The sequence below is a fragment of the Taeniopygia guttata genome, chromosome 2, assembly GCF_048771995.1.
Source record: "Taeniopygia guttata chromosome 2, bTaeGut7.mat, whole genome shotgun sequence".
NCBI classification, from domain to species: Eukaryota; Metazoa; Chordata; class Aves; order Passeriformes; family Estrildidae; genus Taeniopygia; species Taeniopygia guttata.
Window position 1 is genome coordinate 150,135,582 of NC_133026.1, and position 20,333 is coordinate 150,155,914.

At 48.0% G+C, this 20,333-nt stretch overlaps 1 protein-coding gene across 1 annotated transcript; it reads right to left on the minus strand.

Moving 5' to 3' along the window:
* Positions 1-276: 276 nt before the first annotated feature.
* Positions 277-20,170, minus strand: TOP1MT (DNA topoisomerase I mitochondrial). Its single transcript, XM_002187078.6, has 21 exons — positions 20,088-20,170; positions 17,408-17,492; positions 17,102-17,180; positions 16,906-16,982; positions 16,347-16,437; positions 14,398-14,456; positions 12,454-12,526; positions 11,373-12,331; positions 9,341-9,456; positions 8,083-8,204; positions 7,466-7,588; positions 6,938-7,125; positions 6,029-6,173; positions 5,142-5,285; positions 4,474-4,659; positions 3,927-3,995; positions 2,673-2,787; positions 2,075-2,202; positions 1,294-1,388; positions 670-819; positions 277-482 (listed from the first exon to the last, which is right to left on the minus strand). Coding segments are annotated over exons 1-21 (3,108 nt in total). The 5' UTR covers positions 20,089-20,170; the 3' UTR covers positions 277-379.
* Between the last annotated feature and the right edge of the window lie 163 nt (positions 20,171-20,333).

A 20,333-nucleotide genomic window follows, 5' to 3' on the forward strand; every position in this document is an offset into this window, starting at 1 on the left:
GTCTGGAAAGGGCAGGACAGCTCCACTACACCAAGGAGACAGGATTAGATTGTTGATCAGCACAATTAAGGCTCTTATTTAATCTCCTTCCAGGACGCCAGAGGAAGAAAGAAAAAATCCCAAGTACTTGGCAACTCTGAAGAGGAATTAAGAGTTCCCAAAGTCCAAAATCCCAATCAGCAATACCTGCTTCAACTGGAAATCCAGGTGCTTGCTCTTCCATAAAAAAAAAAAAAAAAAAAACAAAAACAAAAACAAACAAAAAAAGCACCAAACTCAACTCTCAGCCACCAGCAGCAGCAAATTAAAAAACAAACGAAAAAGCTTCCCAACAGCACCAAATGAGCAGGATTTGGGATTTAACATGGAAGGCTCCGGCTCAGAATTCAAAGTCCTCGCCAGCCATGTCGATGGCCCAGGCAAACTTCTCCCTCTGGGTCTTGTTGTAGATCCTCTCGATGGGAATCCCAAACTTCTTGCACCTGTGCAGACCACAAGACACCAGTAGGGACCAGTTACCAGCAGTGTCCTCTCCACTGCATCCCTGGAAGTCTCCAAGGCCAGGTTGGAGCAACCTGGAACAGTGGAAGGTGTCTGCCCATGGAACACCACAAATTTTAAGGTCCTTTCCAGCCCAAATCATTCCATGATTTCACACCCAAGACTCACCAAGCCACGGTAATCCTGGGATCCAGATAATTCAGCTTGGATGTGCCCAGGGCTATTTGTTTGTTCTCCTCCTTGTCCGTGGCCTGGATGTTCATCTTGGCCAATTGCTCCTCCAGCCTCTTCAACAGCTTCTTCTTCTTCTCCACGTTACTGAGGGCAGAGAATGAACAACACAGAATGTCCCAAAGCCCAGAAATTCTCTGGAATGGGAGAGTCAAAGGAGCCATTCAGCACTAACCGATCTCTCAAGGGTTTGGATCTGGTGAGATGCTTTTTTAATATTAAAAATTAACAATTAAAAAAATGTCATTTCCAACACCAAAGGTGGGCAAACAAAATCCAGCATCGTGGAGTGGGTTTCCCAGAGAAGCTGGGACTGCTCCATCCTTGGAAGTGTCCAAGGCCAGGTTGGACAGAGCTTGGAGCAACTTGGGAGAGTGGGTGGTGTCCCTGAAGGGAACCATCCACAAGGTCTTAACCACCTTCCAAACTTCCATGAGACAAGAAGGACACAATTCCAAACATGGGCATTTCTGTTCTGATGGGGTGTTGGGACACATCACTCCCATCCATGGGCCCTCTGGATTCCTCTGCAAGAGAAGATTCCAAGGAAAAGCCACTCACAGTTCTGCTTTGGCATCTTTTGTGTCTTTAAACTCATCTTCAGCTTTTTTCACTTCTTCCTGGGCTTCCTCCACTTGTTTCTTCTTGGCGTCGATCTGTGAAGGTGAAACAGTCAATCAACACTTCCAACCTCCCTGAAGGTTTCAGCTTCCTCTCCCTCTTTCCCTTCACACACCATTCCTCAATTTCTTACCAACCCTACTTGCCAATTTGGCCCTGCAGCATTTTCCGGGCTCAAGCATTTTTTTAGCATCTTCTAAAAAAATATCCTCCCAGCCCAGGTGCCACAAACACTTGGAGCTCCTAAATCTGTCCATCCTCTGCACCTGCCTGAGACTGAGGGACTTGTGACAGCACCAGAGCACTCAGAAAAGTCCCAGCCCTTCAGTGGGGTGTGAGCAAAAACTGAGGACAATTAAAAGTGGTAATTTAAGGTATTTTCAAGCTGCTCCTCCTGCAAAAAGACAGGAAAACCAATTTCCCTCATCTTGATCCAACTGGGCCAGAGCTGCCATCACAACAGGCCCCCAGCTTGGTTTGAAGACAGAGTGATGAAAAATGCCCCAAACTCATAAAAACTCACCCAAATTCTGTGCCAAGTTGCTTCCCCCTAGCATTTGAGGTCACCACATCCCTCTCCACCCCTGGCTTACAACCCACTACTCCCAAGACATTCCCTGATGTTCTCGAACAAGGTGATTCCTTCAGACATCACCCCAGCCCAAAAATAAAATTTGGAGGCCGGATTAGGTCTGGGATCTCTCTGCTGGGTCTGTCCCACCTTTTCCTGGAGGACTTGCATGGACTTGGCAAAGGTTTTTGGTATAGACCTCTGATGGTTGCACAGGATGGCCACAGCCCTGTTGGCTCGGTTGTAGGACAGGAGCTTTCCTGCAATGTTGTCTTCAGCTGGAAAGAAATGAAAAAACATCACTCTGACTCCCTTCCAGGAGTTGGGAAAAGCAGGGAATACAGCAGAAGGAAAGACAAACAAGTTGCTGTCACATTTTCTCTCCAGGGAGAGCAATAATGGTTGTGGGAATTGCAGAAGGACAATTGAGCATCACAGCCTGGTGCTGTGACTCATCCCTCACGCACCCAAGGAGGCAGAAATAGTGCAGCCAACCAGCAACACAGGGAAAAGAGGGAAAAATATTCCCACCCTGGCTATCAGTTAGTCAGAGCACCCCTGAGCTCACCATTTATCGCTTACCAACATGCCACACTTGCTGCTCACCCCACTCCCGCCCCACTCTGTGGAGCATCACCTGCCCCAAGTGGGACATGGGCAGTTTTAGGGATCCCAAGGCAATGGATGGACATTCCTGAGCCCTTTGGTCCCACCATGCTCTGGTGACACCACGACCCCTGGCACTCACGGTTGGTGAGGGCCTTGAGCTGCTCCTGCAGGGTGACGGAAGCGTTGTAGGTCCTGAAGACTTTGGCCGTCAAACCATCCATGAGGCGCTGGAGGTGTTTGTTCAGGAAGGTGGTCTGGAGGAGGGAAAACAGGGAAAAGTGTAGGGAAACTCGCATTAGGAATTCTAGTGGTAGGACAAGGGGGAATGGCTTCAAAGTGACAAAGAGCTTGATAGGATATTGGGAAGGAATTCTTCCCTGTGAGGCTGGTGAGGCCCTGGAATGGAATTCCCTGAGAAGCCGTGTCTGGCCCCTCCCTGGAAGTGTCCAAGGCCGGGTTGGATCGCGCTTGGAGCAACCTGGGATAGTGGAAGGTGTCCCTGCCCATGGTGGGGATTTGGAACTTGACAGTCTTTAGGGTCCCTTCCTACCCAAACCATTCCATGATTCCTTAAGGAATAGGACAAGTAGAAGCTGAGACAAATTTCTTTTTAGATCATCTTCTGCCTAAGCAACCAAGATTGGGCATTAACAAAAATTTAAATCCTGCAGCTTGTAGAGCTACTTGTGGGGTCAGGTCATCATCTACCCAAAACTGGCCTAGAATTCCATCTAAATCCACAAAAAAAAAAAAAAAATATCTCTGAAAGTAAAACATTTCTGCCCACCTACGTCCAAGAGGACACACTTTGGCACTTGGGGACGTGGTTTAGTGGTGGACCTGGAAGTGCTGGGTTAATGCCTGGATTTGATGATCTTAGAGGTCTTTTCCAAACAATTATTCCTGACCTCACATCCAATATCACATCCCTGTTCTACCGAGAACATGGAGCTGCTTCATCAATCCCATATCCCATCCCAAGGAAGATGAGGGAGGAGATTTTTCCAGGAGAGAAGGCAGCACATCCCTCCATCAACCTCTCCCACTTCTGTGGAGCCCTAATGAGATGCAAAAGCATCAAAAAGCTGAGCTCTGGTACCTTCAGTAATTCCCCAAAATGTGGGCAGACCTTCTAAGGCTAAAAAAGCCCAAGTGGGTGAGTTGGAGGAGGGAAGGAGCAGGAATCCAGCTCCTCAGGGAGCAGAGATACTCCAGAAAAAGAGGATGGAAAACCTCACAGGGAGTTCAAACAGTGACAATGATGTTCCTAGAGAGCAGAGAGGTAAAATAAGGCGAAGGGACGACTACCAAAGTGGCCAAGGGTGTCATGGTTTGGCTTCTCCTCCTTCAGGGCCACCAGGACTGTTTGAAAAGCTTTGAGGTGACAACTCACACTGAGGTGGTCAAAGAGGTCCTCGGTGGGGTCCTTGTTCTTCATGAACAGCTGCAGGTTCTTGAACACCTGAAGAGGGGGAAAGGACAGCCCTGGTCAGGGCCGAGGATTGAACTGCTCCCAGACATCTCCCTCATCTCTCTCCTCCTCCAGATGGACTCTGATTCACCCTGGTGTTGGCACATCCCACCAACCTTCTCAACTTCACAGTGCCAGTGGGTGCTCCCCCCGATCTTTCCCATCTCTGGCATTCCAGTTTCTCCACAAACACCATTAAAATCTTCTTTCCCATGGGTTAAGGAAAATTATTTAATACAAATGGAGACGTTTCAAGTCCTGATGTGCACGAGCCAACTGAGGGTGCTCCAGCAAGGGGTGGGACTTCTCCCTCATGAAGCAGAACAACCTTGGAAGTTCTATCCCAAAATTTCTCCCGTTCCCCAGGGTTAAAGCACATCTTGGTAACAGGTTTCAGATGGGAATTTGGGACTGATAAACACAGGGAACCCAGATAACCAAGCCCTTCCTGCATTCCTGCCCCACTCACCGGCTTCTCCACAGACACTTTGTTGTAGTAACGGATGGAGTCTTTCCCGAGGAAGTCAAACTCCACCACGTGCTCCTGCCCATCCAGCTGGGGGTGCAGCTGGATGTGCTCCACGCGCAGGGAGCAGCAGCCGACCGTGTCCGCAGTCTCCCCTTCCTCCTTCTCATTCCCAGCTCGCAGGGCCAGCTGCAAAGAAAATCAGGAGTCATCCATCCCATGCCATTCCACCTCAATCCCCCTTTCCCAGGTTGTTAAAGCGGATCAGGACTAGAGGAGATCAGATCATCTCCATCTATAGATTCACAGAATTATTTGGAAGGGACCTTCAAGATCATCAAATTCCAACCCCCTGCCATGGGCAGGGGCACCTTCCACTAGGAACAATTTTCATTTTCCACACCTCTGGAAATATTCAAATGGGTGGGATGGGATGGGACTTGGAGCCACCTGGTCAAGTGAGGAGGTGTCCATGCCCACGGCAAGGGGCTGGAATGAGATGGTCTTGAATGTCCCATCAAGCCAAACCATTCCAGGATTCCATAATCATCCCCACATTCCTCATGTGGAGCCACCCTGGGTGGCAGAACCAGCAAACACCAAAAACTACATGGTGGGGTGGATCAGGGAAGTGAATTCCCAACTTCCACATGGATTGAGGCTGTGGATACCTTATCAATGAAGTAGAGGGCCACTGCTCTTTGCCGCTTCTTTATCTCCTTGGATTTCCAGTCTTTCCTGTACTGAGCACGGATTGTGTGGACAACATCTTTTAGGTGCCGAGCTACCTCGTATTTCTCCCAGTCCTTCTCGCCCTGGAATGGGAAACCAGGATGTTTTCCATTCATGCCCCATCCTTATTCCACCTCTACCAGTCAAGTCCTGCTCTAGAAACACCTCCAGCATCTAAATCCTGCTCAAACCCCGCTGTTTTCTTGGGGAAAAAAAAAATCCATGAAGGGAATAAACTGGAAAATAAACAGCTCGTCCAGGATTTCTGTGCCCTCTGCTGGCCGTGCTGGGTCTGGATCCTGGCCAAGTCAGGGTGTTCTCCACCAGCCAGAGCACAGCAAGGACCAGTGGTCACACCATGGCCAAAGGTGGCTCCTTGGACACTGATGTGGACTGACACAGGACTTGCTCAGTCGTGTCCACCTGTGCAGCATTCCCACTTTCCCTGAGCCCTTGGAAACAGCCTTAAATCCCCTTTCTCTTCCCATAGAGCTCAATCCCATCTCTTCCTACCCCCCAATTCCTGGTTAATTTATACCAGGATAACTCTGGTCCCTGTGGATCTTCTTAGCCCCTGTGGATCCTTTCAGCCCCCATCTGGCTTCCAACAGCCTTCCCTGGACACACACAAGCAATGTGGCACCAGGATCGCTCTGCCAGGAGCAACCCATTCCTTGGAATAAATTTAATGCTTTACAATCATCTGTCCTTTCCCTCATTTTGTTTATCAACTTTTAAGAGAAGGGCAAGGTAAAAAATGTTTTTTGATACTCCACATCCTGGCTTTCCCAGATTGTTTTCACCTGACCAAGGGCATTATTCCAACCTTCAGCTTGGAGCTGGGATTCAGCATGATGTACTTCAAGGTGTTCTGGATGTTCTCTGTCCACGAGGCCAGCCAGGTGACCGTGTTGTCAAAGCGCACCTCTTTCCACTTGTGACCTTCTGGAGGCTCGGGAATCTTGGAATCCCTGTGGAAAGAGCAGATTTAGAGCCCTCGGACCACAAAGAATGAAATTTTCAGTGAGCCAAAGATGGTCACCACACTGAGAAAACATGGAATCCATCTAGAATTACTCCACAACATGGAATCATTAAAGTTGGAAAAGTCCTCCAAGATCGAGTCCAACCATGAACCGGCACGGCCAGGAGCACCAAACCATGTCCCCAAGTGCCACATCTACACAGCTTTCACACCCCTGCAGGGCTGGTGACTCCACCACTGCCCTGGGCAGCCTCTTCCTCTGCTTGACAACCCTGTCTGTGGAGATGTTTTTCCTAATATCCAACCTAAAACTCCCTCTGGCACAACTTGAGGACATTTCCTTGTCTCCTATTTTTTTTTTTTTCCTGGGAGACAAAACCAAGCCCTGTGTGACTCCACCTTCCTGTCAGGGTCCCCCCCAGCCTGCTTTTCCCCAGGCTGAGCCTCTCCAGCTCCCTCAGCTGCTCCTGGTGCTCCAGACGCTTCCCACAATCAGGTGTTTATCATTTGGATGCTGGAAACAACAGAAAAACTTGTTGGAGCCATGGGGAATGTTTTGCATCGAGATCTCCAAATGAGTAGCTTAAGACCACTCCAGCTCACAAAACTCAGAGGGAAAAACACTCCCAGGATGTGGAAAACAGGGATTTTAGAAGAGGGAAAAACCCCAACTCTGGGCAGAGGAAGTGCCCAGTTCCCCCCAGTCCCAAGGGAAGCCCCAGGAGCTCAGCACTTCCAAGGACAACCCACTTGCTGCAGTTGATGATGACATCTTCTGGCATGATCCTCTTCTTCAGCATCCCCATTTTGGGGTGCTCCCCACGGCCACGGAAGAGCCCTGGAGGTTCAGTTTTGAAGTTGCCAATCTTCTCCCGGTGTCCATCCAGAATGCAGTATCCATATTCCTCCTGGATCTTATCCGCTTCCTCCTTCAGCTTCTGAAACCAGGACACCACAAAAAAAAACCCCAAAAAAATCAGAATGCTTTGGATTGGAAAGGACCTTTAACATTCCAACCAAGAAGTCTAAGTGCCATCATTCCCTTGGCAAAGTCCACAATCCTCCAGACAGGGGAGGACTCCAAAACATGACCAAGGACGACTGGCACCCTGCAAAGCCATGGAAGGTGCAGATCTGCTAATAAAATTCAGGAAGAGGGGGGTGATGGCCATGGAGACAGAGCTGGATTAAAGAAGTCCAAGCTCAGGGCACAGCACCAGGAAAGACAACAACAAAGAGCCAAAATTCCCAAAACATGTCATAGGAACCAGTCCTCACCTGCTTCTCCTCCTTGGGAAGCCCTTTCCGAGCCTCATTTTTCTCCACAAAATATTTGTGGATCTCTCCGAAGTCACATTTGTCCAGTTCCTTGATTATCTCTTGCTCCTCTGAGGTCATTTCCTGGGAAAGAGATGAGAGGTGCTGTGAAAAGCCTGGAGGAAAAACTGATTCCACATGGAGCTGCTGCTTGTGCCTGTCCTTGGAAAAGGGAATAGAGACCCATTCTTTGAAAAAAGACAGCCAGTTCTGGGGTGGAAGAACCTAACATGGAAAAAAGTCCCCAAACACAACTGCAGGGACAGCACAAAATATATTTGGGAGGTGTAAACATTCCCTAGAAAGTTTTGGGTTGTTTTGGGATCAGAGGGCATTCATTTGGTGTTCCAAACTGGTTTTGGAGCTGTTTGCAAGATCCACTACCTGTACCCATCACTAAAACTCAGAGGGAGCACAGAAAGCAAATCCCAGCCCAAAGCCACCAAAAAACATGGAAATAAGATTTAAAAATTCATAATTATAAATAAGGAATAAATTCCCCCATTCCCTCCATCCCACACCACAGCCTGGAGCTGATGGGTTTGATGGATATCAAGGACCCCTCTCAGGGAAGGTACCTTCCTCCAGTCATGGAAGAAGTTGTTCTGGAAGATCTCCTTGGTGGTATACTCATGATTCAACATTTTGGCATAAAACGTGGCGATTTCCTCCGTGGCCAGGCTCAGCTTCAAGGGTTTTCCTGGGAAATGAGAGGCAGGAAGGGACACCTTCCATTAAATTAGGTTCCTCCAAGTCCTGTCCAACATTCCAGGGATGGGGCGCCACAGCTTCTCTGGGCAGAATTTTGGATTAGTTCTTAGATTTTCTAAGGATCTTGAATCATCTCTTGGAGGCAAAGCCACCATTCCCTCCTGAGCTCTTTGGCTGGAGAAATACAATGAAACCAAGGAATACCTTGGCTCATCCTAGGAATTACTTGGAAATAATTTGGTTTTTTAGAAAAAAGTCATTGGGAAATGTCCAGGGAATGGTTGATTCCTGCTCAAACCACTGTTTTTTGGGATTTTTAGACGGATGGGATTTGAGCCCTGGAGCAGCCCCTTGACAACCCCCGAACACCAGTTCCTCCGTGGGCCCTTCCTACTTGGGGTTGTTGCCTGTCCACTCTTTTCCACCCAGGAATGGTGACATTTTTTAGGAAAAAAAACCGTCAACATCAAAGATCCCAAAGTCCAAAGCCACCAGCTCAGATCCACAACACCTCAAAGATCAGGTCCAAACCCTGTCAAGGCTCCTCGTCATGGAGCCAAAATCCCTGACAACCCCATGGATATCCCAGCAGTGCTGCCAGGCACCTCCTTTTCCCAAAGTGGCCTTTTTCCTATGGCACAAAAAAAGCATGGGAAGCCCCAGGGAAGTGAGGAGCACCAAGAGAATGTGATCCCTTTCCATCTCCACCATCCCTCGGCTGACCCTCAATGTCCTTATTTCCCTTTGGTCCACCAGAAATTGAATCTCAGTTCAGGGATGAACTGAGAGCAGGGAATGGCAGGAAACCCAATGGGAGGCAGCAAAGGCCTGGATCTGTCCTGCCAGTGACACCCTGAGTTGCTCTAAGGTGATGTGAGGTGACCTTGGGGACATCAGGAGCTTGGAGCAGCCCAGGCAAATCCTTGGATGTGTCAGTCAAAAGCTCAAACCCAAAATACAGCTTAATGAGAAAAATCAGCAATTAGGATCAGCTCCCCAAAAACCCCCATAATTCCAACCAGGTGTAAGATCCTCCAGCTTGAACCCATGGCTTTTCCAATGGGATATTCGTCTTCCCTAAGGAAAGGGCACCACCCCAAGAACTAGGTGCCATCACAGCTGTACCATCGTAATAAAACTGCACATCCTCGGGCAGGGGCTCGTAGGGGGGCACAAAGTAGGGCCCTCGGTGCTCCAGCTGCATCCATTTGACTCCATCTTCCTTCTTCTCCTCTTCCCACCTGGAACAGACACACAGGAGTCCATGAGAATATCCCAAAATCTGGCATCTGGCACCTCCTCCCAAGGTCACATGGGGAGAGCGCTCAGAGCAGTGACAGCTGGCACAAACTCCAGGTGAAATCCCATCTTCTCTGCTGCTGCCTCAGTTTCCCTGTTCTTTAAAACAAGGAAAACTGGAATGGAATCCATGAAATTGAGGTGTGGTGACATGGAGGAACTTGGTAGGGAGTGAAGTGATCCTAAAAGCCATGTCATTCCAACCCCTTTCCATGGGCAGGGACACCTTCCACTGATCCATGTTGCTCCAAACCCCATCCAATCCAAGGAATATTTCCAGGAATGGGGCAACCAGGGCCTCTCTGGTAAACCTATGCCTCATAAATATTTATAACTTTGATTTTAATGCAAATAAGACCTTAAGGAATCTTTCCCCTTGCCGGAGCAAATGGGATTTTAAAGCCACTACAAGTTTTAACTGCAAGGATTTAAAAAACAGCAACAAAAAAATCCAATAAAATTAAATTTAAAAATTACGAAAATAGTAATTCCAAAAAATCCAACCACAAAAGCAGGAGAAGAATTCTAAAAAGAGGGATAAAACCACAGGTTAGTGTCAGAGGAAGAGCGCTGGTGACAGCAGGGGACAGGCAGGGATCTGTCCCCCACAGCCAGGCTGGCACTGGCCCTTTAATCCCAGCATCTCCAGGAAAAGAAAAGCCAAGAATTTCCGGGATTTCCAAGGATTTTCTACACAGAGAAAGCAAAACTCCTGTTTCTTGCTCAGTAGTGCCCAGGAAGTTATTTGTGATTTTTTTTCTTCCCTGTGGGAAGCAGAGTGGAATAAATCCATGGTATCCAAAGGTGCCTTTTGCCAAAAAAACAGAGGAAATTAAATAGGCAAAGAAAACCAACAAACTCCAGGAATTCGGGCTGAAAGCATCAGAGAAAGGCAGTGTCAGGATAATTTTGTGATTGTCTCTCTTCCCAAAATTATGGGATCCCAAATTCCTGCAGAGCATTGCCCACGCTCACCTTGCACAGCCCCCCCCAAGCCCATCCAGAGGCCAAGGAGGGTGACACTTGGGAATTTCCTCATGGGAAATGTAGCTGTGGATAATTTTTTGGGATTGAATTCACACATACCAGCCTCCGTGCTGGAATCCAGCCATTCCAAACGAGGCATCGATTAGGGAAAAAAACACATATAATCCCACTTTTCCCATCACCCTGGATCCTTCAAGGGCCACCTCAAAGCTCCAGGTATCCATGGAGATCCCTGTCTGGGATAACGGCTCCTCCCTGATCAGGGTTTGCCACAGGCTCCCAAAAAGCATCCCAAAAATCCTCCCGCTCTGTCCCAGATCTTGGGGAGATCTGGGAGAGAGTGACACCAAGTGGTTAAAGTCGCACTTCCAAAAGATAATCCAGCATCCAGCGGCCACATTCCACATCCTTTCCTACAAAATAACTGCCTGGATCATCCCAAATCTGCTGGAGAAGGGAGTGGGGAAGGAATTCAACCCCTCTACAGCTCCCTGATAGATGTTTTATTAATATTATTATTTAATATTTATTCCTATTTAATATTATTATTTTTTATTATTGTTATTATTCCCTTCCAATAATCATGAGCTTCTCCCTTCCTAGGACAGGCACCAGGAAAATAATTGGAGGAGAAAAAATATTACAAATAAATTTAAAAATAAAAATAATTACAATACAAATCCTGCTGTGCATTCAGGATCTCCTTCCCTGATCCCTCACCCACTTCCAAGAGGGGCAAGTTCAAGGCTCAAGGCAATATAGGAAAATAGCCAAAAAATAGGGATTTTCACTGTTTTGCTCCACAAAATAAAATTAAAATCCCAGTTCCCAGTCCCACGGTTAGACCTGCCAAAGGCACAATGGATTTTACCATTTCCATTTGTTTTCTGCTTCTTTTTCTTCTTCCTTCTGTTTTTTAGTCTTTTTATTGTTCTTTTCTTCCTCTTTCGTTTCTTCTCCTTCCTTAGATTTCCTTTTCCCAGTTTTCCCTGGGGTTTCCTCCTCTTCACTCTTTGTCTCTTTTGTTTCCCCCTTTGGCTTTTTCTTCTTGTTTTTCCTCTTTTGCCCTGGAATATGTCCCTTCCCTTCATCCTCGTCCACCTTCACCTCCTTTTCCATCCCTGCACTCCCAGTCTCTCCCAATCCTTCCTCCCCTTTCTCGGCCACCTCTTCCTCCTCTATTCCTTTTCCATCTCCACTTCCTTTTCCTACCTTCTCCTCCTCTTCACCTCCCACTCTTTTCTCTCCCTCCCCGTCTTTCTCCATCTCTTGCTCCTCTTCCAGCAATTTTTCCTTCTTCATTTTCCTCTTCCCCACCTTTCCCACCCTCTTCACTTTCCCCATCCTGCGCTTGTTTGCTTTCCCCTTCTCCCGCTTTTTCTTCCCATCATCCCATCCCTGGCTGCTGCTGCTTCTTTGTCTTTTGGCTCTTCCCTGTTCCCCTTCCCAATTCCTGCCTTCATCCTCCTCTTCCTCCTCAATGCCATCCATCAAATCCTCAAATTTATCCTTCCTCCCTCTTTTTCTCTTCAATCCCATTTTCTGCTTATTTTCCTCCTGTTTCTTCCCTCTTTTTCTCTTCAATCCCTTTCCCTGCTTGCTTTCCTCCTGTCTTTTCCCTCTTTTTCTCTTCAATCCATTTTCCTGCTTGTTTTCCTCTTGTTTCTTCCCTCTTTTTCTTTTTGGGGCTTGGGAATCCTCTTCCTGCTGTAGGATAGGGGGATCCAGCTCCTTCTCCTCACTCTCCCTCACATCTGTGAGCCCCACATCCCTCTCCAAGGGATCTCCAGAGGGGGATGCAACCCCACCAGCAACAGCTTCACTTGGGACCTGTGGGAAGCGGGAATATGGGAAGAGATGTTGGGAAAGCAGAGAGGTTATCCCAAATCCCAAGCGAATGGTGGAGGGGCAGCATTAGGTCCAGGGCGGGACATTCCCCCCGGTTTTCCTACCCCAATTCCATTCTGGATCTCCAAGAGCTGGTCTCCCACTGCAGGTCCCGTTCTCTGGGATTTCTCCTGAGACCTACAATGTCACCACAGCCAATTCTTACCACCAGCATTCCCCTCTTCCATCCCAAATTAGGGAATTGCTCCCTCATTTCCCTCCAATCGTGGCAGCGCCACGGATGCAGATATCCCGAGGCAGCAGGGAATGACCCCAAGCTGGATTTTGTGGGATGAGGAAGCTCAAAGGAGCAGAACCACAAGGTCACCAGACAGAACAGGGGAGGTCCCAAGGAAATATTTCCAGAGAAAGCTCAGGAGAAAAGGTCCGGCAGCACCAACATCACAAAGGAAGGGGTCAGGCCAACCATGGAAAAGGAGACAGATGGGACACAATTCCTGGGACTGTGGGGATGATTCCAGTGGGGAACGGGCAGGGAAGGAGCCTCATCAATACAACAGGACAAGGAGTGCCCAGATCCATGATATCCACCATCCATATGGGTGAGGAATCCAGGAGTGTTCCCCTGCTCAGGAGACAGCTCAGGTGCATCTTTGGGAATTCTGTGGGATTTGCAACCATTATAAAGCACCAACCCGCCCCTATAATTTCTCCCAATCTCGAGCCAGGCAGGGAGTTCTTCAAGGTGTTCATATTCCAGAAAAATCAAGCAAAATAAGAATGAGGAAACGTTTTAGGCTGAGCCTAAAACTCCAAAGGGTGGATTTAGGTGGGGTATTAAGAAAAAATTCCTCACTAAAAGGGTGGTCAAGCACTGGAAGAGGCTGTCCAGGTGGGATCACCTTCCCTGGAAGTGTTTCAAAACCCTATGGATGGGGTGCTTTGGGACGTGGTTTAGTGGTGACCTTGGATAATTTTTCCAACCCTAAGAATTCCGTGAGTTCAACATTGAGGTTTCCACAGGGAAACCTGCAGCTTTCCCTTCTGGGTCATTGTCACCTCCCAGCCAAATCCTCTGGTCCATCCTAGCTAAGCCTGGAGCTAAGCTCAAGCCACATATCAGATCCATTCCCTGCTTTTCCCAACTCCTGGATCCTGCAGCGGGAACCCTTTGGAAGCACAGCCAGCTGCCCTGATCATTCCCAAAAAAAGAGTTGTAAATCCAGTTTCCTCCTCCCAAACAGGATAATGATTTTTCTTCCTGGACTTCCAAATAGAGAAGAGCCAAAATTCCTGCTTTTAGCCAAAATACGACAAAATTTCTGCAACAGAAAGTGTGAATTTTGGCCCCTTTCCATAAATAAATCTAGGCAGATAATTAATTACCAGGCTGTGGGACATCAAAGCAAGGAAAACCTTCGAGCTGGCTTGGGATGAAAACAAGTTCCAAAAAAAAAAAAAACCTAGGAGCTGGATGCTTTTTCCTCACTGTTACACAATCCCACTAAACTCCTTAGGGAAAATTATCCTGCAAAACATGCTCAGCCCCTCCAATCCCATTGGCAGGAGCAGAAGGCAAAATCCCAGCACCTTTTGGGATCAGCTCCTTCCTCCAGAGGTTTTATTAGAGGCCTCTCACTGGGAATTTTTAAGAGGCAGATTAACCAGCTTCAGTGATTCTGCTTCCTATCTCTGCCAGGATCTAGAGGGGAAAAACAGCCTTTTCCCAGGATTTGGGAGCCTGGTTGTTCCCACCAGGACTTCCCCAAATTTATGTAGGAATGTCCACCTGAGCAATCACACCCTGCTGGCTGGAACTTCCCTCTCCACCCTCAAATCCCAGGATTGGGCCTCAATTTCCACTTGGGATTGGTTTTGGAAAGATTTAAAGTCATCAGAAACACCAGGATGTAGAGAAGATGCTCCAGGAAGGCACCAGCAATCCAGGAAGGAAAACCAGGATTGTGCAGCTCCACAGGTCAGAGAAGAAAAAGGACAAAGTTACAGTTCTCTGGATGAAAAATAATCCAAAAAATGACTCTACTCACCTGGAAGAGCCTTCCAGCCCCACTGCTGGCCCTTGAGGGGAAGTTGCTTTGGTCTCCTCCTAGAAAATATCAAGGATTTGGGAAAGGTTCCCTGGCACAGGTACCCCAAACCAGCACTTTTCCCTCCCTCAGCCCCCTTGGCTGGAATCCAGGAACCCAAAATACCAGGTTTTCCCAAGTTTTGAGGTTTTATGGGGTTAGGAAATCCCTGGTTTCCTTCTAACAGCAAAATAAATGAATTTTTATGGATAAACTTAGGAAAACTCCCAGCCCTCCTCTACCACCTGCTCATTGGAAGCACTGCTGGAAGAGGAACCCAGGGAACAGAAGGTATGGGAGGGCTCCAAAATAAAGATGGATCAAATTCCAGGTGCTTGGAAGATGAAATCACCCTTGCAGCAGATGGCAAGAGGGAAAGAGAAGTGAGGAGCAAAGCCACGGGGTGGGAAATACAATAGGGATGAGTAGAAAGCAAGAAAAAGGAAAAAAAACACAGGAAACAGGGATAGGAGCTAAAAGAAAATAAGCTCAGAGGGGACACAAAACAGATCCTCAAAATCTGACTCTTGGAGGACAGATTTTTTTTTTTCCTAAAGAAAGGAAAAAAATCTAAATATATGGGAAATGGGGATAAGAAGCAAAAAGACACAAAGAGATACTTAAAATCTGACCTATGGATGCCACCAGAAAGTCTGGAGAAAGATAAAAAACATGAAAATCTAGGGGAAATGGGGACCTGAAAGAAAATGAGCTCTGAGGGGACATAGAGCCCTCAAATGTGACCATGGAGGCCATGTGAAACCCCGGAAAATGGAAAAAAAGAAATCAAAATGTAGGGAAAAAAGGGGACCTGATAGAAACCAAGCTTGGAGAGGACACAGAGCCCTAAATTCTGTCCCTTGGAGGCCACTAGAATTCCCATCCCACTGTTTTTACACTTGTTTTCCAAGCTGGAACCATCTTCTCCTGCTCCTGACCGCACAAGGCATCCCAAAACTAATCCAGGGCTTGCCAAGCACCGAGATTCTCACTCTAAATCCCGACTTCCCCAAGTTTCTCTTCCCAAGGCTTTCAAGGGAAGCCAAAACCACGCAGGGATCTCTCCTGAAAGCTGCAGCGAGAACTCATTAAGGGGAAAATAAAACCCTGAGTTAATTACAGGTTGGTTTTGTCCACATAAACTTTCATTCCCTGGGAACACGCCTGCTCTTGGATTCACAATCCTTCAGAAACTCTGTTGGGAAATTCAGGAAGAGCCATGACCTTCCAAAGTCATTCCTGCCTGCAAATGCCTGATGGTTGTACTGGGAATGCCAGGACCACAGGCACCCTTGGGGGGGTTTCAAAGCTGCTCCTTGAACTTGAGCCATCCAGGAGACTTTGGGGATATTTGAGATCCTGTTTCTGAGAAGGATGCAAAGAGGGGAAAAAGGAAAAGCAACTCGGCTGGATTTGCACACCAAGAAGACAAATTAACACAGGAAAAGCAAAATACAGCAGGGATTTTCTGGGATTTGTGCTCTCCAGCACCAGGAAAGGATCATGGAATGGTTTGGGTTGGAAAGGATCTTAAGGATCGTCTAATTTCACCCTCACCTTCCACTATCCCAGGTTGCTCCAAGCCCCATCCAACCTGACCTTGGACATTTCCAGGGGGGCATGAACAAGGAAGACGGTGAAAACCAAATTCCTGAGGAAGGGATTCCCAATCCCAACCTCCTGCTTAGGAAGTGAGAGTCACCTGTATCCTGGTGCTCCCCATTGATGCCACCAAAATGTGATGTACTCAACCCCAAAACCAGGGAATTTACTCCTTAATTTAATTCCAGATGCTCAAAAGCTCCTTCCAGGGGCTTGCACCAAACTAGAAGCCAAAACCCTCCCAAATTCCCTTGGGAAGAAGCCACAGGAACGCTCCCCAGTCCTTCAGCACAGCCACCACCACGTACCGACGCGGGCGCAGCTCCCTCCTCGGCTTGGATCCCATTCCAGAGGCTGGAGCCAAGGCCTTTCCCATCTGCAGCCTCCTGCTTCAGGGAGCTTCTCGGCCAGAAATGGGACAGAGAAAGGACACACATATTTTAGCATCATGGTTTGGGTTGGGAGGGATCATGTTGTTGCTCCAAGCCGCTTCCATGGGAAGGAACACCTTCTGCTATTCCAGGTTTGTCCATGCTCCATCCAACCTGGCCTCAGACACTTCCAGGGATGGGGCAGGCATGGTTTCTTCGGGAAACACCTGCCAGGAGCTCACCACCCTCCCAGGGAAGGATTCCTTCCTGATATCCAATCTAAACCTTCCATCCTTCAGCTTCAGGTGATTCCCCTTTTCCCATCACTCCGTGCCTTTTATTTTTCCTTACTATTTTTCCCTATCAAACTCCTGTTGGTAATCAAAGCAGCACAAGGAAAGCAGAGCTGGGTGTGGCATTCCCATGCACTGGGAATAACCCAGATGGAAAAGCCCAGCCCTGCAGATCCCATCTCCATCCCAATCCAAGGGCTGACCTGCTGATGACGTTCTCCTGCAGTGGCTTTTCCTTGACTTTTGATGGTTTCTTCTTCTTCCCTTTTACCGTGGAAGGCTTCGCAGCAGGACAGAGCAGGATAGAGGAAAAGGAAGTTCATGCCATGGGTTTGATTCCCACTGAATTTTTGGGATAATTCCAAGGGTCTCCCCAAAGCACAGAGGGGGGTGTGGTACCTTCACTGTGTATTCCAGCTCCTTCACCAGGAGCACTTCTGGCTTGTCCCGTCCCTTTTCCAAGTCATTCTTTCGCTTCCTGGGATGAGGAAGAATTGATCCCACTGAAACCAGCCCCTTGGTGGTAACCATAAACCATGGCATGATGCCATACTTCCTAATCCTGATGCCCAGCAGCACTAAAGATTGCTTCCCAAAGGAATTCTGAAGGAATTTCTCTTCTTGAGTGTGAAATTCCCAGGAAAATCAGTGTGATAATAAAGCTGGAGCCCCCCAAAATTCCCTGCCATGCTCCATGGTACCCACCTGCTGCTGCACTTCACTTCACTGGTTTTTGACACCCCCATGGCTCTGTCATCCACAATTTCCTGGGAGAATCCAAGGATGGTCACTGGAATGAGATGGAAACAGCACAGGGTTGGTGCCACCCCAGTTTTCCTCTCCAAGGAAACCCCAACAGCTCAGTCCCAAAGTTTGGAACCCACAGGGTCAAGCTCAGCTTTAATGAGGACCCATGTTGAAAAAATTTAAGCTCAGTCCCTGAACTTCTGTTGTAGGTGGCAAAATAAAAGGCAATAAAAAGAAAAAAAGAGGAAATCCCCTAAAATAGTTCAGGAATTCGCACCTTCCACCACCACAATTAATAATAATTAAGCATAGCAGAGAAATGGGGTAAATTGAGATATTGAGATGTTGAGTCTCCACCAGCACCTCTCCCCTCTCCTCTTCTCATGGAGCAGCCAGACTCTCCCAAGTCCCTGTTTTCCCTAGAAACTCAAGAGGATGCAAGGAATACAGGTCATATTCCTGGTTCCTGTCCATGAAAAACCCCCACATTGAGGAAAAAAACCCCAAAAAACAGGATTTCTCAAGGAGGTAAGTGAAAACCAGTCAGAAACATCCTGAAAGTTTTTCTGGGAGTAGAAAACACTTGGAAAAACTCCATATTTTACCAGGCTTTGCTGCACCAAGAGCACTTGGAGCTGCAGTGGGGATGAAGCTCAGTTGGTACAGGAGAACATTCCCAATCCCAGCCAGCCTGAAGAAGACCTCACTCCTCACCCACCTGCTTCCCTAAGGGAAGTCCCCCCTCTCCCAGGAAACTCCTTTAAAGTCTCTCTCCAATCAGCCTGATTGGAAGCTCCCAGCCCAAGATGCACCCTGGGAAATGAAGTTTTAGCCCAAAAGCTGAATTTTGGGAGTATCCCTCAACCAGCAACTCCTCAGCAAGTAGCCTTGGGAAGTAGTGAAATACTTTGGACCACTCAGGAGGAGAACAAGGCCAAAAATATGGATTTAAAAATAATCAGGAAAAACCTGCTTGGCAGGAGATGCTTCCTCTTCAATTACATCCTTAAATTAATCCCCAAATCCATCTTTTCCCAGCTGCTTCTCATCCATCAGAGCTCCATGGTTGGATGTAGAGGGGTCTGGGCACACACCCCCTAACCCTCATCCTGAAACCCACCCCACTCCTCTCCAGCCCTTTTCATGGGATGAGTCCTTTGCTTCCAACCTGCCCCTGATGTCATCAAGAACCTCATCCCAGCTGAGCCTCCTTAATGTCCTCATCCATCCCAAAACAGGTGTAAGCAGCACACCTGGGAATGGGATGGGGAATAGGGGTAACAGGCAAAAGCTTTCCCCAAATTAGGGGAGAAAAGAAAGATCCAGGGAGATCTCAGAGCCACTTCCAGTGCCTGGAGGGGCTCCAGGAGAGCTGGAGAGGGACTTTGGATAAGGGATGGAGGGACAGGACACAGGGAATGGCTTTAAAGTGGAATTGGGTGAGATTAGATGGGATTTTGGGAAGGAATTCTTGGCTGTGAGGGTGGTGAGGGGGTGGAATGAAATTCCCAGAGCAGCTGTGGCTGCCCCATCCCTGGAAATGTCCAAGGCCTTGGATCAACCTGTTCTAGTGGAAGGTCTCCCTGCTCTCTGTATTGGATGACCTTTCAAGCCCATTCCAACCCAAACCATCCCATAATTCCAGGAAAACTCAGAGGTTTTGGGTCAGCAAAGGGCGCTGCTCCATGTGGAATCCCCAGCCAGGATGAGGAGCTGGGACCCCACATTCCCTTGGGAAGGTCCCACCCGGTTGGCGGCCGGGAGCGGAAACCCCCGGAGGAAGGGCTGGATCTGGGAAAGCCTCTTTGATCCCTGTTGCGCCATCCCGGGAAAAACACATCCAAGCCACCTTTCTGGCTGGATGAGTAGAGGCTGTCCAGGGGTGGGAGCCAGCCCCAGGGAAGGGAGCAGGGAAGGACAACTTCAAGCCGGGGCTTGTTCGCCCTTGTCCGCCTCCTTCCAAGGACAGCTTGGGATTGAATTTCTCCCGTTTTCCCTGGATTCCATAAGATTTACTCGGCTTTCTCCTAAATTTTCTGTGCCCACAACAGGAAAAGATGGGTTTTTCAGGGATGTGAGCTGGGAAAAAAACCTGTCCTAGCCTGGAGCTGCTCCAGTTTGCTCCTTGATCCCACCCAAGTACAACCTGGGATAAATCCCTTAAAAATTAAGCTGAGTTTTTGCATATTTTTATGGATTTTCCCTTCACAGACGCTCTTTGCAATGGGGGGAATTGGAATGTGAGCTCTGCTTGGGAAAAGTGGAGCACAAAGGGGGTTTGGCTCATCCTTAGGAAAAACCAGAGTGGAATGGGATCCCTGCACTGGTGACACCACAGCAGCTGTATCCATGAAACATTCCAGATTAATCAGTAATTCCACTTTTCTATTACAGCTATTCCTTTTGGATTGGAAAATCCTGGAGAAGCCCTTTCCTGGGATCACACAGCCCTTGAAGCCCTGATGAGAAAAAAATAACTGGGAAAGGTGGAACGGGCTTAATAAATACAGTTATAAAATAAATCCACACCCTATAAAACATTTAGTGTGTCCTGGGCTAACATTTCCCACCCAAGAAGCAGCTGGATCTGCACGGAATTCCCTGTGTCCCATTGATATGAATTGGATTTATCACTCACTAATTTCATTGTGGCCCACGTAAAGACTCAGGGACCTTCTTGTGATCGGTGACAAAGGTTCGGAGCAGGAATATGGGGCAGAATTTGCCTGCAAAAAGGAATAAAGCGGGTTTGATCTTACTTCTTCATTATTTTTCCATTATATTTCGTATTAATCTATGGTTTATAGAGGACCAGCTACCAACAGGGCAAGGGCACAGCAGCCCAGATGTTGAGGCGAGGAGGAGCCGGGGGGGAGGAGGGTGC

What these genes read in the sequence shown, in the direction of transcription:
- TOP1MT (XM_002187078.6), bottom strand. An exon ending in GAAGTGAAGTGCAGCAGCAG is followed by an intron (nt 17,181 to 17,407) that starts GTGGGTACCATG and finishes TCCTCATCCCAG; the next exon opens with GAAGCGAAAGAATGACTTGG. An exon ending in GTCATCATCAACTGCAGCAA is followed by an intron (nt 6,174 to 6,937) that starts GTGGGTTGTCCT and finishes CTCTTTCCACAG; the next exon opens with GGATTCCAAGATTCCCGAGC.